This window comes from Aotus nancymaae, unplaced genomic scaffold (genome assembly GCF_030222135.1).
Source record: "Aotus nancymaae isolate 86718 unplaced genomic scaffold, 86718_ANA_hifiasm-v0.15.2.pri h1tg000036l, whole genome shotgun sequence".
Lineage (NCBI taxonomy): Eukaryota > Metazoa > Chordata > Mammalia > Primates > Aotidae > Aotus > Aotus nancymaae.
In genome coordinates, this window is record NW_026988450.1 from 5,950,533 (window position 1) to 5,965,076 (window position 14,544).

General features: G+C 51.6%; 1 protein-coding gene across 2 annotated transcripts in view; it reads left to right on the forward strand.

The window, feature by feature from the left end:
* RGS20 (regulator of G protein signaling 20) overlaps positions 1–14,544 on the forward strand; it is a 96,373-nt gene that overhangs the window by 20,963 nt on the left and 60,866 nt on the right. Inside the window, exon 2 of one of the 2 annotated variants that reach the window (XM_064384186.1) lies at positions 10,305–10,649. The exons of the other annotated variant lie outside the window; for it this stretch is intronic. Within the exon in view, the coding sequence (XP_064240256.1) occupies positions 10,305–10,649 (345 nt within the window). The remainder of the gene's footprint in view (positions 1–10,304; positions 10,650–14,544) is intronic. 2 annotated transcript variants of the gene reach the window in all.

The following is a 14,544-nucleotide window of genomic DNA, read 5'->3' on the forward strand; positions in this document are numbered from 1 at the left end:
AGTAGGAGGGAGTAATTATTGAAATAGCGTTTATAGGGACATTTTATAAATGTTTATACCTCAGGGTACAAAAAGCCAATATTTTCATAATAAAGATAAGTGTACAAAACATAGTGGGTATTTTTATAGGGTTCTGTCTACTATTGTCTAGGAATAGCTTCTTTGGTAAATATATATATGTATATATTAGATATACATACTGAATTTTTAAAATTATAAACCTCCATGATAAGAAAATATAGTAGTTTGGACAAACGCAATTTTTTTTTTTTTAAGATGGAGTCTCCCTCTGTTACCCAGGCTGGAGAGCAGTGGGGCCATCTCTGCTCGCTGCAACCTCCACCTCCCAGGTTCAAGCAATTCTCCTGCCTCAGCTTCCCAAGTAGCTAGGATTACAGGTACACACCACCGCACCTAATTTATGTATTTTTAGTAGATACTTGGTTTCACCATATTGACCAGGCTGGTCTTGAACTCCTGACCTCAGGTGATCTGCCCACCTCAGCTTCCCAAAGTGCTGAGATTATAGGCATAAGCCACTGTGCCTGGCGACAAATGCAATTTTTATAGATCTGAGGATCCCAGAAAAACATCCTGAAGCTTCAAAAATGAGTTTTAAATGTTTCAGTTTTCTGATATTAATAATTCTTGCCCTGCTCTCTGGAGATATAGAATGCTACAGAATAAAATTAGGAGCTTTACTTTATTTCATGTTTGTTTTTCTTTTTAATGAGTCAGCAAATTTAAAAAGTGAAGAGAACGCACAGGTAGATTATGGAATCTTAGGACTTTGGCACATGGACTCTATTCCTGTCATTTAAAATGTTGTTTAGTTAATTCACATTTATTTATCAGAACATTCAAAATTAAAATAGAGGCTAGGCATGGTGGCTCACATCTGTACTCCCAGCGCTTTGGGAGGCTGAGGTGGGCAGATCACTTGAGGTCAGGAGCTCAAGACCAGCCTGGCCAACATGGTGAAACCCTGTCTCTACTAAAAATACAAAAATTAGCTGGGCGTGCTGGCAGGTGCCTGTAATCACAGCTACTTGGAAGGCTGAGGCAGGAGAATCACTTGAACCTGGGAGGTGGAGGTTGCAGCAAGCCGAGATCGCATCACTGCACTCCAGCTGGGGCACAAGGATGAGACTCAGCCTCAAAACAAACAAACAAAAGAAACAACACAAAATTAAAACAGCATAGCCTTACAGTTTTCAGGACTGGTAGGCTATACACACCAAGAGAGCATGGAGAGGTTTACTGATCACATATCGAGGCTCTCTGAGCAGAGCAGGGCAGGACCCCAAGCAGATCCAAAGTTGGCCAAGACAGCAGAGACAGGAGCGTGGCTTGGGGTTCACCGTGGGACTGAGTGGAGGGTTCTCCTTTGCAAGGGCCAGGACTTTTGTGATTTGAACTTCCTGCAGGTGCTGCCAAAGGAGCAAAGGAGCTGAAAAAATTGAAGAGTAGTTGCCTTGGGTGAGAGAACGGTGGTTGGCAGTGGGCAGGATGGAGACTCACTATACTGTATATATTTTATTCTTCATATTGTTGTACTAATGAGTCTGCGATACAGAATCAATTTTTTAAACGTTTGGTCATTGGCAGCTTCTAGTCACCAACGCTCCTACTCCCCCGTCTGCCCCACGTCTGGGAAAGCTGACGCAAAAGCGCAGGTGCGCCCTCCTTTGGCAACACCTGCATGGTGCTACTTGGGAGACGGAGGCAGGAGAATTGCTTGAACCTGAGAGATGGAGGTTGCAGTGAGCCGAGATAGTGCCACTGCACCCCAGCTTGGGAGATAGAGTAAGACTCTGTCTCAAAACAAACAAACAAACAAAAACATCGTTGCAACAGCCTGTCTCTGGTCTCCCTTCAAGTCACACCTGCTTCTAAGTAACACCAGAGGACAGAGATCTTTCAAAAACACACACATGATTGTGTTGACTTCCTGATTAAATGTTGTCAGGGAATCCCCTTTTCCACCTAGATATGGTTCAAACTACTTAAATTGATTCAGCTTTGGGAGGCCGAGGCGGGTGGATCACGAGGTCAGCAGATCGAGACCATCCTGGCCAACATGCTGAAACCCTGTCTCTACTGAAAAATACAAAAAATTAGCTGGGTGTGGTGGCGCGCGCCTGTAGTCCCAGCTACTCGGAGGCTGAGGCAGGAGAATTGTTTGAACCTAGGTGGCAGAGGTTGCAGTGAGCCGCTTTTGAGACAGAGCAAGACTCTGTCTCAAAAAAAAAAAAAAATTGATTCAGTCTTCCCTCTCTCTCTCTGACTCTGTCTCTTTCCTGGTCTCTAGGGATCCTATCCAATTCCAGTAGCTTTAAATACCTTTGTATGCTAATGCTTCCAAATTCACATCTCCTAGACTCCCACCCGGACCTCTCTACCCTGAGCTCAAGCCTCCTCTACATCAACCTGCCTGACATCTCCATTTGAATGACTCACAGGCATCTGAAAAATCTGACTTTAGCAGGAGTCTTGATTTTCCTCCCCAGTCCTCTCCGTTCTGTAAGCCACTCAACTGCTCAAAGTTATCTTTGATTTCTTTTTCTCAGCCTCCACTTCCAACCCATCTGAAGTCCTCTTAATTCTATCTTTAAAACTTCTGCCAAACCTGTGCATTTATTTATGTTTTTATTTACATGACCTGTCCAAGTCACCATCTTCTCTCTTATTCCTACCCTTGGCCCCTCCTTAATTCACTCCAATACACAGCAGCCAAAGGAGTCTTTAAAGATACAAACCAGATGTCTCTCTTGCTGGAAAACCTCTCAATGATTTCCCATTGCTTTTTTTTTTTTTTTTTTTTTTTTTTGAGATAGTCTCACTCTGTCGCCCAGGCTGGAGTGCAATCGTGCAATCTTGGCTAACTGCAACCTCTGCCTCCTGAATTCAAGCGATTCTCCTGCCTCAGCCTCCTGAGTAGCTGGGATTACCGGTGTGTGCCACCATGCCCAGCTAATTTTTTTTTTTTAGTAGAGACGGGGTTTCACTGTGTTAGCCAGGATGGTCTCGATCTCCTGACCTCGTGACCCGCCCGCCTCGGCCTCCCAAAGTGCTGGGATTACAGGCGTGAGCCACCATGCCCGGCCTATTTTCCATTGCTTTTAAAATAAAATCCAAAATCCTTACCATGATTTGGTTGCCCTATTCAAACTATACAGACCCTTACTGCCCTCCCATTCACCACATCATGAGAGCAGGTCATGTTCTTTCTCATTCACGGAATCCCGAGCCTCTAGGACAGTGCCTGGTACACAGGAGACACACAATAAATGTTTGTTGAAAGAGTAACTGAGTGTCTTACGAGACCCTTCCTGGTCTGGTTTCTGTTTCTGCTGTTTTCTTTCTACTCCCCCATGTCATGATCTATATTCTACCAAACGCCAGGAGCAGAATGAAACTAGGCAATGTCTCTCTTACAAACACCTTGATGGTGGCAGCAGAAATGAGGTGAGAGAACCCCAAGAGACAGGTGCAAACTCAATGACAGAATGAAGAGTAATTAACTCAGCCATCCTTTTTCCCTGGATGGACTTCTCGGGCTCCTCTCAACTCACATCTTGAGGTTTTTAAAAAAATGTAGCATATGGCTGGGTGCGGTGGCTCACGCCTATAATCCCAGCACTTTGGGAGGCCGAGGCGGGTGGATCACGACGTCAAGAGATTGAGACCATCCTGGCCAACATGGTGAAACCCCGTCTCTACTAAAAAATACGAAAATTAGCTGGGCGTGGTGGTGCACGCCTGTAGTCCCAGCTACTCGGGAGGCTGAGGCAGGAGAATTGCTTGAACCCAGGAGGCGGAGGTTGCAGTGAGCCGAGATCACACCACTGCACTCCAGCCTGACGCCCTGCAACAGAGCAAGACTCTGTTTCAAAAAAAAAAATTGTAGTAAAATATAAATAACACAAAATGTACTATTGTAAGCATACAATTTAATGGCACTATCTATTTCCAGAACTCTTTTATCTTCCTGACATAGTTCAGATGTTGTCCCCTATAAATCTCATGTGGAATTATAATCCCCAGTGTTGGAGGTGGGACCTGGTGGGAGGTGATTGAGTCATGAGGGCAGATCCCTTGGCTGGGTGCTGTTCTCATGATAGTGAGTGAGTTATCAGGAGATCTGGTTGTTTACAAATACGCGGCACCTCCCTCCTCTGCGCTCATTCTTGCTCCCCCTCTTGCCATGTGACAGGCCTGCTCCCACTTCGCCATCCACCGTGAGTAAAACCTCCCTTAGGCCTCCCCGGATGCTGAGCAGATGCCAGTGCCGTGCTTCCCATACAGCCTGCCGAACCATGAACCAATTAAATTGCTTTTTTTTAATAAGTGACCCAGTCTCAGGTGTTTTTTTATAACAATGCAAGAATGGCCTAATACATGTCTCAAACAGAAATTCTGTATCCGCCAAACAATCACTCTCCACTCTCCCCTCTCCTCAGCCTCTAGTAACCTCTATTCTACTTTGTCTCTATGAGTTTGCCTGTTCTTGACACCTCATAGAAATGGAATCATGCAATATTTGTCCTTTTGTGTCTATCATCTTTCACTTAATATCATGTTTTTTAAGGTTCATCTATGTCACAGCATGTATCAGAATTCCACTCCTTTTTATGGCGGAGCGATATCTGAGTTTGTTTTTAATTCATCTGTCCAAAGAATATTAATTGAATACTTTATCCACTCAAGCATTGTTCTAGGCTCTATGGAGACAGCAATGAGCAAAAGAGACAGAATTATTGCTTAGTTCTTACAGATTAACAAGTGAATATATACTATATCAGATGGTGACAAGTGCTATTGAAAAAAACTATATCACAGAGAGGAACTGTAGAGGAAGAAGAAATCTGAGGCAGAGTGGAACCATTCATGTAGTTCCTTGGGAGCTAGAGTAAGGATTTTGGATTTTACCCTGAATTGAGAAGTCAATAGACAATCTGGAGCTGGCATGGGTACAGTGGCTCACACCTATAATCCCAGCCCTTTAGGAGGCCAACACGGGTGGATCACTTGAGGCCAGGAGTTCAAGACCAGCCTGACCAACATGGTGAAACTGTCTTTACTAAAAATATAAAAATTAGTTGGGTGTCATGGCACACACCTGTAATCCCAGCTACGTGGGAGGCTGAGGCATGAGAACTGCTTGAACCCAGGAGGCAGAGGCTGCAGTGAGCCCTGTGATCCAGCCTGGGTGACAAAGCAAGACTCTGTCTCAAAAAAAGAAAAAAGAAAAGAAAAGAAGAGAAGAGGAAAGGAAAGGAAAGGAAGAAAGAAAGAAAAAGAAAGGAAAGAAAGAGAAAGAAAGTCTGCAGCTGTAGAGTGACATTTTCAAGGATAACCTTGGCTTCAGTGTTGAGATGTGACTATGACAAGAAACATGGCAAAGGGAAGGAGAAAGACCAGTGAGGGATGTGCATTAGTCAAGGTTCCCCAGAGAATGTGTGTGTGTGTGTGTGTGTGTACGTGTGCGTGCATCTGTGTGTTACATAGGGAGAGATTTACTTTAAGGTATTGGCTCATTTAATTGTGGAGGGTGTCAAGTCCGAAATCTGTAGGGCAAGCCAGCAGGCTGGAAATTCAAGTAAGAGTTGATGTTGCAGTCTTCATTCTGAAGTCCACAGGACGGGACAGGAAGGTTGGAAACTCTGTCAGGGTTTCCATGTTGCAATCGTGAGGCCAAATTCCTTCTGAGGCAGAATCTGTTCCCTGCCTCTTCTTAGTCTCTGGTGGTTTGCTGTCAGTCTCTGGCATTTCTTGGCCTGTGGATGCATCACCTCAATTTCTGCCTTTATGTGGCATTCTCTTTGTGTGTATATCTGTGACAAATGTCCCCTTTTTATAAGGACACCAGTTGTACTGGAATAGAGTGGTCTTCATCTTACTAGTTATATCTACTGCAATGCTATTTCCAAGTGAGGTCATATTTCAAGGTACTAAGTTCTAGAATTTTAATATGTAAATTTTGGGAGGTGCAAGTCAACCTATAACACGGGGTGACAGCTGTGAATATGACATAGTTGGATTTGGCCAGAGAATTTAAAAAAGACAGTCCAGGATACTCCAATGATGCTTTTCACTTGAACAAAAGTAATTAAGTTGCCATTTACTAAGATGGTGACAACTGCAAGAGGAGAAAGTTTGGAGAATAAAAAGAAGGTTTCCGTTTTTTATATTATAAGTTTTCAAAGCACCATCTCTGGCTGGGCATGGTGGCTCATGCCTGTAATCCCAGTGCTTTGGAAGGCCAAGGTAGGAGGATCACATGAGGTCAGAAGTTCGAGACCAGCCTGGCCAACACGGTGAAACCCAGTCTCTACTGAAAATATAAAAATTAGCTGGGTGTGGTGGTGCATGCCTATAATCTCAGCTACTTTTGGGAGGCTGAGGCAGGAGAATTGCTTGAACCGAGGAGATGGAGGCTGCAGTGAGCCAAGATCGCACCACTGCACTCCAGCCTAGGCGACAGAGTGACACTCTGTCAAAAAAAAAAAAAAGGGGGGCACCATCTCCTACCCTAAGTCCCTTACTTGGCAGTAATACCTGTGGTGAGAAGAGAGGACCCAGTTATCTCTGCAGGAGCAGGACAGACAGAGCCTTTGAGTGTTTCTCTTCCCTAGACATACAGTTATCTAAGCTGCTCTTGTTTCTGGCCCACTCCACTTCCCTTTCCAGCCCTTCCTCCCTCGTTATCATCGCCTCAATTACACAACATCTCTTTATGACATCTCCACACAAGCCTTAGGCATAAATACATTTTAGAAGTTATTAAAAGAATGGAACAAGTCAGAACTGATTATGAGCTGCAGAAATATTCTTTTTAAGAGTTGTACTTTCATGAGAACATTGAGATTCTGAAGGAATCTTAATAATAGAAACATATTGTGAAGAATTGGGTTCACCTCAAATTAATATTAACCTGTGGCTCTAATAGCCAGGATCTGTTAGCTTATTTATATTGCCACCTTTCAATCGGCATAATTTATGGTCAGTGCAGGGAAAGATTTGCCTTTATAGTTTTCATTGTCAGCTAGATTCTTCTATCCAAGTGGAAGAATTACATTTCCAAATAACAGAAAGTTAAAATGTATAATACGACTAAACCACAGCAAAGCGGAACTTAAAAATAAAGTTCAGGAGGAAATAGGTCATTTCGTAAAATTAAAACTGAATTCAAATTCTATTTGAACTGTGACTTTAATTCTAAAGGCGCTCAGAAATTTTTGGTACAGGTGTCGTTTATTCTACTACAGATGTTTCCCTTGTGAAATGCTGCTATTTGAGCATAAATACAAACCTTCCATTTGAAATGGCCAGGACATGGTTCATACAGATTTGGGCTGTGGCGATTTTTGTCTGTGTAAATGCACTCGAGTTGCTGTTCAGTAGCCAACATGATTGATTAGGGAAGTGGTGGTTCAATCAGAATAAAATATTCCCTAAGTCTTCTGGATCCCTAAGAACCAGTGCTTCCAGGATTAGGGTCCTGATGATTCCATTTTGTGACTAATATTATTGAAACTCTCAGACCGTCAAATAGAATCTGGCCTAAAAGAAGGACAAGGCTCTCTGAAGTGCAAGCCCTGCGGGCAGCTGAAAGTCGTTCCTCAGATAACTTTCCTCAGATCGAATTGTATGGCTACAGTGATACTCTTCGGCTCTGTCCTTGCCAGAAGTGCGGAAGGATTCCAGCACCCAACACCTTGCTTGATTCACCCTCATCCCCTCCCCTAACTGGACAAGCCGCTGGGTCCCGCGCCAGGCTCGCGGTGGCTGCAAAGCAGTAGGCGAGCAGGCGGCTGATCCGGAGGCCAGTATGGGGCCGGCAAGCGGTGACTGAGCAAAGGAGCTGAGTTTTGTTTTTCTTGGATCAGGTTTGGGACTTTTATTCTGTCTGAACATTTCCACGACTTCCCTCACAAGAGTCTCTGTCTTGAAGCACAGGACCGAAGCAAAATGCCTAATGAAGCGTGCCGGAGGAAGGGGCAGGGGCGTGCAAGTGACTTGGGAAGAAGGGCTGGGGCGAGGGGAGAAACGAGGTTACGAGTACGCACGTTCTCACAAAACCATGTGAAAACATAAGCTGGAGACGCCAAATTCTGGGACCCACTAAAGGCCTTTGGGGCTCGCTTGGGCTCCTTGAAGTTGGGCGTGCGTCGCAGAAGAGTGCTGGGCGCTCGCTTTCGGCATTTCGGCTTTGTTCAAGCCCTTGCGTGGGGTCAGGAAGGTCGTGGGTGGGCTCAGTCTGGCTTTAGGTCGCTGGGAACCCGGCTGGTCCTCTCTCGACTTCTTAGCGTAGGGTCCCTCCGGCCCGGGCGCCCACGGCCGCCGAGGTTCCCCGCCTCGCCGAGGGCCCTAGCTCCGGAGCGGGGCGCAGACGCGGCTGCGGGCCCGCAGTCCCCGGCAGGGGCAGGCCAGGACCAGCTGCCCCGCGGAGGCCTCCACCCCAAGCTCCAGCCGGAGGAGCGCGTCCCCTGCCCTCCTCCCAGGCGAGACGAACGCTCCGAAGCTCATTCCCTGGGCGCCAAGGCCGATTTCCAAGTCGCCCGCTTTCCCCCCTCGAGCGAGCAGTTGGCGTTTCTCCAGAAGCCTCCTCGGCTCCCAGTTCCAGCCCCTAAAATAAAAGCACCTTGCCAGAAAGCGGGGGAGGGGAGCAGCTGAACGGGGAGAGTGAGAATACTAGGAGAACGACCCCATTCTCCAGGAAAAGGTAATGAGGGGAAGTGAAACAGTGTGAACTTACTCGGAAATGCAAACCGAGTTCAACTCACCCGGGAGCAAACAAACGACAGAAAGACAAATCAGCCACCGCACTCGCGGCTTCCCAGAAAGGGCCTCATGAATGAGAATGGGTTGCTAGGTTTCCTTCCCTCTCTCCTGACAATCGCTTCCCACAAGATTTCCACCGCCGAAAGAAAACAGGCCGGGCCTGGTGACTGCGGAGTGAGGGAACCGCACCAGGCCCACGAGGCCGCCCGCGACCGCTCCCGCCTTCAGGACCCTGGAGAGCGGCCGCCGCGCCCCGGGGACCCGCGCCCAGCCCAGAGCGCCCGCCCTCGCCTCCCGCGCCGCACCACCTCGGCACTTTATTCGCTGCTTCTCGCCTCCACCTTCTTCTTCTTCTTCTTCTTCTTTTTTTTTTTTTTTTTTTTTTTGGCAACCACCGCTCTTGTTTTTCACAGACAGATTAAATTGTTTTTTGTTTGGCATGAGGGGGTGTTTGCATTGGCCGAGCTAGATTCCGGTTTGTATTTACACTAAACGTTAATGTATCAAGAAATTGAAAGCTTCTCAAAGATGAGAGCCTGAACGAGGCAGGTGACCTTAAAAAGCCACTGAGTTCAACTCCTTTATAAATGAACTCAAAAAATAAAGAGACATTCCCAAGGTTAGCCACTAAGTGAGTGGCAAGGTTGGGTCTAGAACAGTGGGCTTCTGACTTCTAAACTAATGCTTCCCTCCACTTTTAAAGGGGAAAAAAATACCTCTTTGCTTAGGCCTCCTAAGCGACAAGTGGAAGGTGGAAAGGCCGGTGTTCCCGAGAATAAGAAGGACACATGGAGTCTGGAAAGGGGGCCTGCAGAGGGTTCACCTGTAGTAGCGGCCCTAACATGGAGTCCTGGTGTCCCATGCTCCAGCAGCATACCCACAGCCACACTGGCCAGTCCCTTCCTCCAACCAGCCTGTGGAGGGTCTGGGGCCCGTCAGCCACCTTCAGCCACTATCTGAACTCCCCATAGACAACTATCTCAATAGAATCTAGTAGCCAAGTCCAACTCTGTGCCTCTGGCAAGCAGAGCCCTGGACACTTAGTGAGATCGGAAAGGGCAGGAGGAACAAGGGAAGACCAGAGAAGGGAGGGGAAGAGCAACAGTTGCAAAAGTGAACCAAGATTTTCATCCAAATTCTGAAGAACCAAGAGATGTGAACACAGACCCTTCTGCATACTGCATGTCACATTCAGCGCGCATAGGAGTTCCCTAGGAATGTTACCATGCAGATTCCGATGCAGTAGGCTGGGTGGGGCTCAAGAGTCTTTATTTCTAACACGCTCCGAGGTGTTGGCGAAGCTGCTGGCCCACGGACCACACTTGAAGTAGCACGGAGTTAGGAAAAACAGGAGTGGAAGGGGAAAGAATCTAACCATAGGCCCTTCCTTCTGCTTTCACTGACCTTCTCTTGCACCCCCAAAGTAACGCCTCAAAATTCTGTACTACAGAGCCCCGCTAAGCGGCCAGACACCACAGTAACCGTCTGCTGGTTTTCTTTCTCTCTCCCCGCCCCAGCCCTTCACGCCTGCACAGCTCCCAGACTCGCCCGCTGCCCCGAAGCTGCTCGGCCTCCTTTCTAGCCCGCTTTCCAGCCTCGCAAGGTTCTTCTCTCACCTTCTCCGGCGACCCCCTCCCGAGGCTTCCCAGAGGCGCCCGGACTTCTCCCCCCTGCTTCCCGCCCTGCCGGCCGCCCGGCTCTCGCGGGGGCACGAGGAGCTGCCAGGCCGCCTCTCGCTCCTGCTCGGGGCGGCTCTGGCACTGTCTGGCCTACCCTCGGGGGGTCGCCCGCTGAGGCCCGCCCATCCGGTCACCAAGCCCAGGGAAGAAGACGCCACCGCTGGGCAGAGCTCGCCCACGCCGGTGAGTACCATGGTCTCCACCACGCCCCACACCCAGCCTCCCCAGGACACCAGCTTCTCCCGCTTCTTCCTAACCTCAACTGACCCGCTCCGCCGGGGCCAGCAAGCAGGGAGGGTGGCAAGGTCGGGAAGGCCGGGACATGGCTGTGCAAGTCCTAGGATGAGACGCTGGCGGCTCCCGGGACACCGCCCCTCCCCGCAGGAAGGCACTCCAAGCTACTTTTTCCCGGGCCATTTCTTTTCCAGGGTCCAAGAAAACCCAAGGGAGCCCTCGCTCTTCCCCGAGGCTGCTTTTCAAAGTCTCCGCGTGTCGCTCTCCTCTCCCTACTCCAAGACTCCCCAAGACGCGCCTCCGCCGGCTCCCCGCGCTCGCTCTCCCACTCCCTTGCCCTCTCGGCAGGCAAGGGAGGAAATGACGTGATGTTATTTTTGTGTCAGGTCAGTTTCCAGCTTCAGCTTAGCCCTCCCGGCTCCGGGGAACTACCCCCGCGGCCCCAACGGGTTCCCACTCCCCAGGGGATGCTGCGGGCTACTGGGACGCGCGGTGCTGCGAGTCCAGAGACCTGGGCGACTGGGTTCCTCCGCCACGCTCTGATCTACTCCTCTCCCGGGATTCCGAAGTCCGTGGAGAAGGGGGCGCGGAGGGCGACTACCGAGGGTCTCAGCGAGATCCGGGGTCAGGGGTTAGTTCCTCCCCTTATCCCTAGCTCGGTTGCCGGGTGGGGCCTCAGCGCTCCCGCTGGCTGGGAGGGGGCGAAGGCCGATTTCCAGGGCGGGAAGACCGGAGGCGGAGGCTGCGCCGGGGTGGGGCGGGGACAGAGCTCAGAGAGGCGCCCCGAGCCGAGGAGAAGATAGGGGGCTGCCCTCCAGAGGCGGGCAGTCCACCGACGCGAAGCTCTGGGGACCGAGCATCCCCTCCGCGCTGGCCGCCCACCCCTGCTCCTCCCTCCCGCTCCCTTCATTCACAAGGTCCGAGCACGCAGTCCCGCACACTCGAGTCGCGCTCAGCCCCCGCGCGCTGAGGGAAAGCGATGACACAGGGGGCTTCGCGGACGCCCTCCACGCGCTCCTGGCTTCGCATCCACACTTTTGGGACTTGCTAATCCGAGACTGGAGCAGTGGGGCTTCGACCGGGGCGGAAGTCGCGCCGCGAGTGGGGCCTCGGGGGTACCCCTCGCCCCCGCCTTGGTGGAGTGCGCCGCCGCTGGAGGGAGGCGAGACGTGGGATTGCCCGGCCGGGTAAAGGGAGTGAGGGGGCGGGGAGAAGGCAAAGCAAGGAGAGGAAGAGGCCGGGAGTAGAGGGCTAGAGCCGAGACCACGAGCCGAAGGAAGAGGAAAGGCGCGGAGAGCGATCGCCGACGTAGAGAGGGCAGCCCGCAGCGCGGCAGTCGCCCGAAGGCACCCGCGGGACGCATGCGCACGGCGGACGGAGGCGAGCTGGCCGGGGCTTCCCCTCCGGCTGGCAGGGTGGACGGTGGGCTCGTGAGTATCCCGGTTCCTCGACCTCTCTTTCTTCCTCTCGGGCTCGCTCTTAGGCTTCGCGCTGGGAAGTGGCCGAGGCTGGTAAGGGCGCGCAGCTCGTCGGGACCTCGGGCTGTCGCCGTGGCTGCGGGGCGGGAACCGGTGCGAGTCGGGGGTTCCTGCCCGCAGCATTAGTGCGAGTTTGGGGGAGTGGGGCTTGCGGGTGCGTCGCGTCCGAAGAGGGGCTTCGCGCCACCAGGACCCATTTGTCCCGGGTCTGCCAGGGCGTCCACGATTCCATCTTTGCGGCCTCGGGTCGGTGGAGGACGCGGGAGTCTAGATTTAGACCCTAGAAATCGCACTGACCACCCGAAGCGTGTGTTGGAAAGTCCAGGCGGCGGAAGCGTCGGCGTTCTCACCGGATAGGGAGAGGGCAAGAAAGGGGCCGGGCGCCCGAGGCCGGAGGTTTGCGCGCCGCTGGGAAGGAAAAGGAAACCCTCCCGGAATCGCAGCGTCTCCTTTTAGGAAAAGTGCAACCAGAGCGGGGGTACCGAGGGGCAGGGTGGAGAAGTGGGCGCCCCACGCGTGGACCCTGGAGGGCCAACAAGGTGTGGGCATTCACTCGGGGCCTCTGTTCATGCTCTCTAAAACCAAATGAACAGAAGTGCCCTCCACCCTTCGCCTGCGCCAAGGAGGTTAACGTGCGGGCGCCGCAGAGATTTTCCTGGAACAAACCGGGGAGCTTCATCTTCCGCACTCTCGGAGCTGCCGTGGGAAGTCGCAACAAGTCTGGGCGCCGGGACTGCGGAGACTGGAAAGCGGGGGGCGGAGGGCGGGAGACTGGGGGCGGGGATTGGAGGTGCAGGATGCAGCGGGGGACTGAGGTGGGCGTTGGAGGGGATGGTCTGTGTGTGCTGCTGTCCTCCTGCGTTGGGGGAGCGGACGGGCCAGGGGCCTCTAGGGAAGCGGCGCTCCGGGACAGGGGTGGCTTTCCCGGCTCTGTGCGCTGCGATGCCCCCACCCAGCTCCAGTGGAGGAATGGGTGGGGGAGGAGCCCTGAGAGAAGCTGCTCTCAGAGAGTGGGGTGGGCGTTTTGGGGAGAGGTTTGCTTGCGCTGCGGCCCTCCCGCTGCTAGAGAGGTGGGCGAGAGAGAGTGGGCCCCGGGAGGGGGGTCTATAGGCCCCGTGACCTCCCCGGCTCCCTCCGCGCTTGTTGGGGAGTGAGTTGCGAAGGCGCTTTGGGATAGGCGGCGCGCGGGCACTGAGGTGCATCTTGAGCGTCGCGGACTTGACTGCGTCGAAGGAAAACCGGGGCGAGCAGCCAGGGCCAGCGAGCAACCCCAGCAACAGGGACGCGGCGGTGCAGAGCGCTCGGGGACAGGCGAGGGGGATCCCGGGGAAGCAGCTGCTGCCCACGGGCCACCGGCAGTGCACAGGCTGGAGAAGGGAACGTGGTTGACAGGATTTTGTCCCGAAGGTGGAGAGCGCTAGAGGAAATCTCCTCGATTCCTGTCGGTCTTAGAATTTGGCAAAAGCCTATCGCTCTTTGTCGACCTCCCCACATCCCCGTTTCCTGGCTGGGGTTCCCCCTCACATTCTCCAGTTTCCCGGCTGGTTGGTGTCGCAACCCCAGCCCCGGTGCCCTCGGTGCCGGCAGGACCCTCACCCACTGGCTAGCAGAATCAGGCACCTGCACGCGGGTTCCTCATTGCTCCGGAGTGTGGGGAGCAAGGGGATTCTGCATCAGTCTCCAACCACCCTCTTTGGGACACACAGGGCCCTGGCGTGTCTTGGTTTCATTTCACTTCTAGTGGCTCCAGGCCGTGAAATTGACTAAACAAATGTTCAAGTTCACAAAACGGTCTGACTTCCTCCCCAAACTTAACAAGGGCATTTCTAGTGAAATTACCATCTGTAAGTTTTTTGGCACAACCGTGGTTTGCAATTTATTATTTTTGTTAAAATATTTTTTTGCGCAAAACCTAATTTTCTATTGGGCCTTATCCTGTTTATCTTCTGTTCATTAAGTGACATCTTTCTTATCACATGTTAGTAACGCATATGAGAGGCAGTGCTGCCTAACCGGTGAGAGTCTTGAGCTCTGTAACTGGGTTCAGATCCCAACCTAACTGTATAACCTTGGACTAGTTAGTTATCCTCTCTGGGAGTTAGTTTCATCATCTGTGAAATGGGGATGATAAGAGTACCTATCTCTGCTGGACACGGCGGCTCACGCCTGTAATCTCAACAGTTTGGGAGGCCAAGGCAGGTGGATCACCTGAGGTCAGGAGTTCGAGACCAGCCTGTCCAACATGGTGAAACCCCGTCTCTATTAATAATACAAAAATTAGCTGGGCGTGGTGGCAGATGCCTGTAATCTCAGATACTCAGGAGGCTGAGGCAGGAGAATCGCTTGAACCTGGGAGGCAGAGGTTG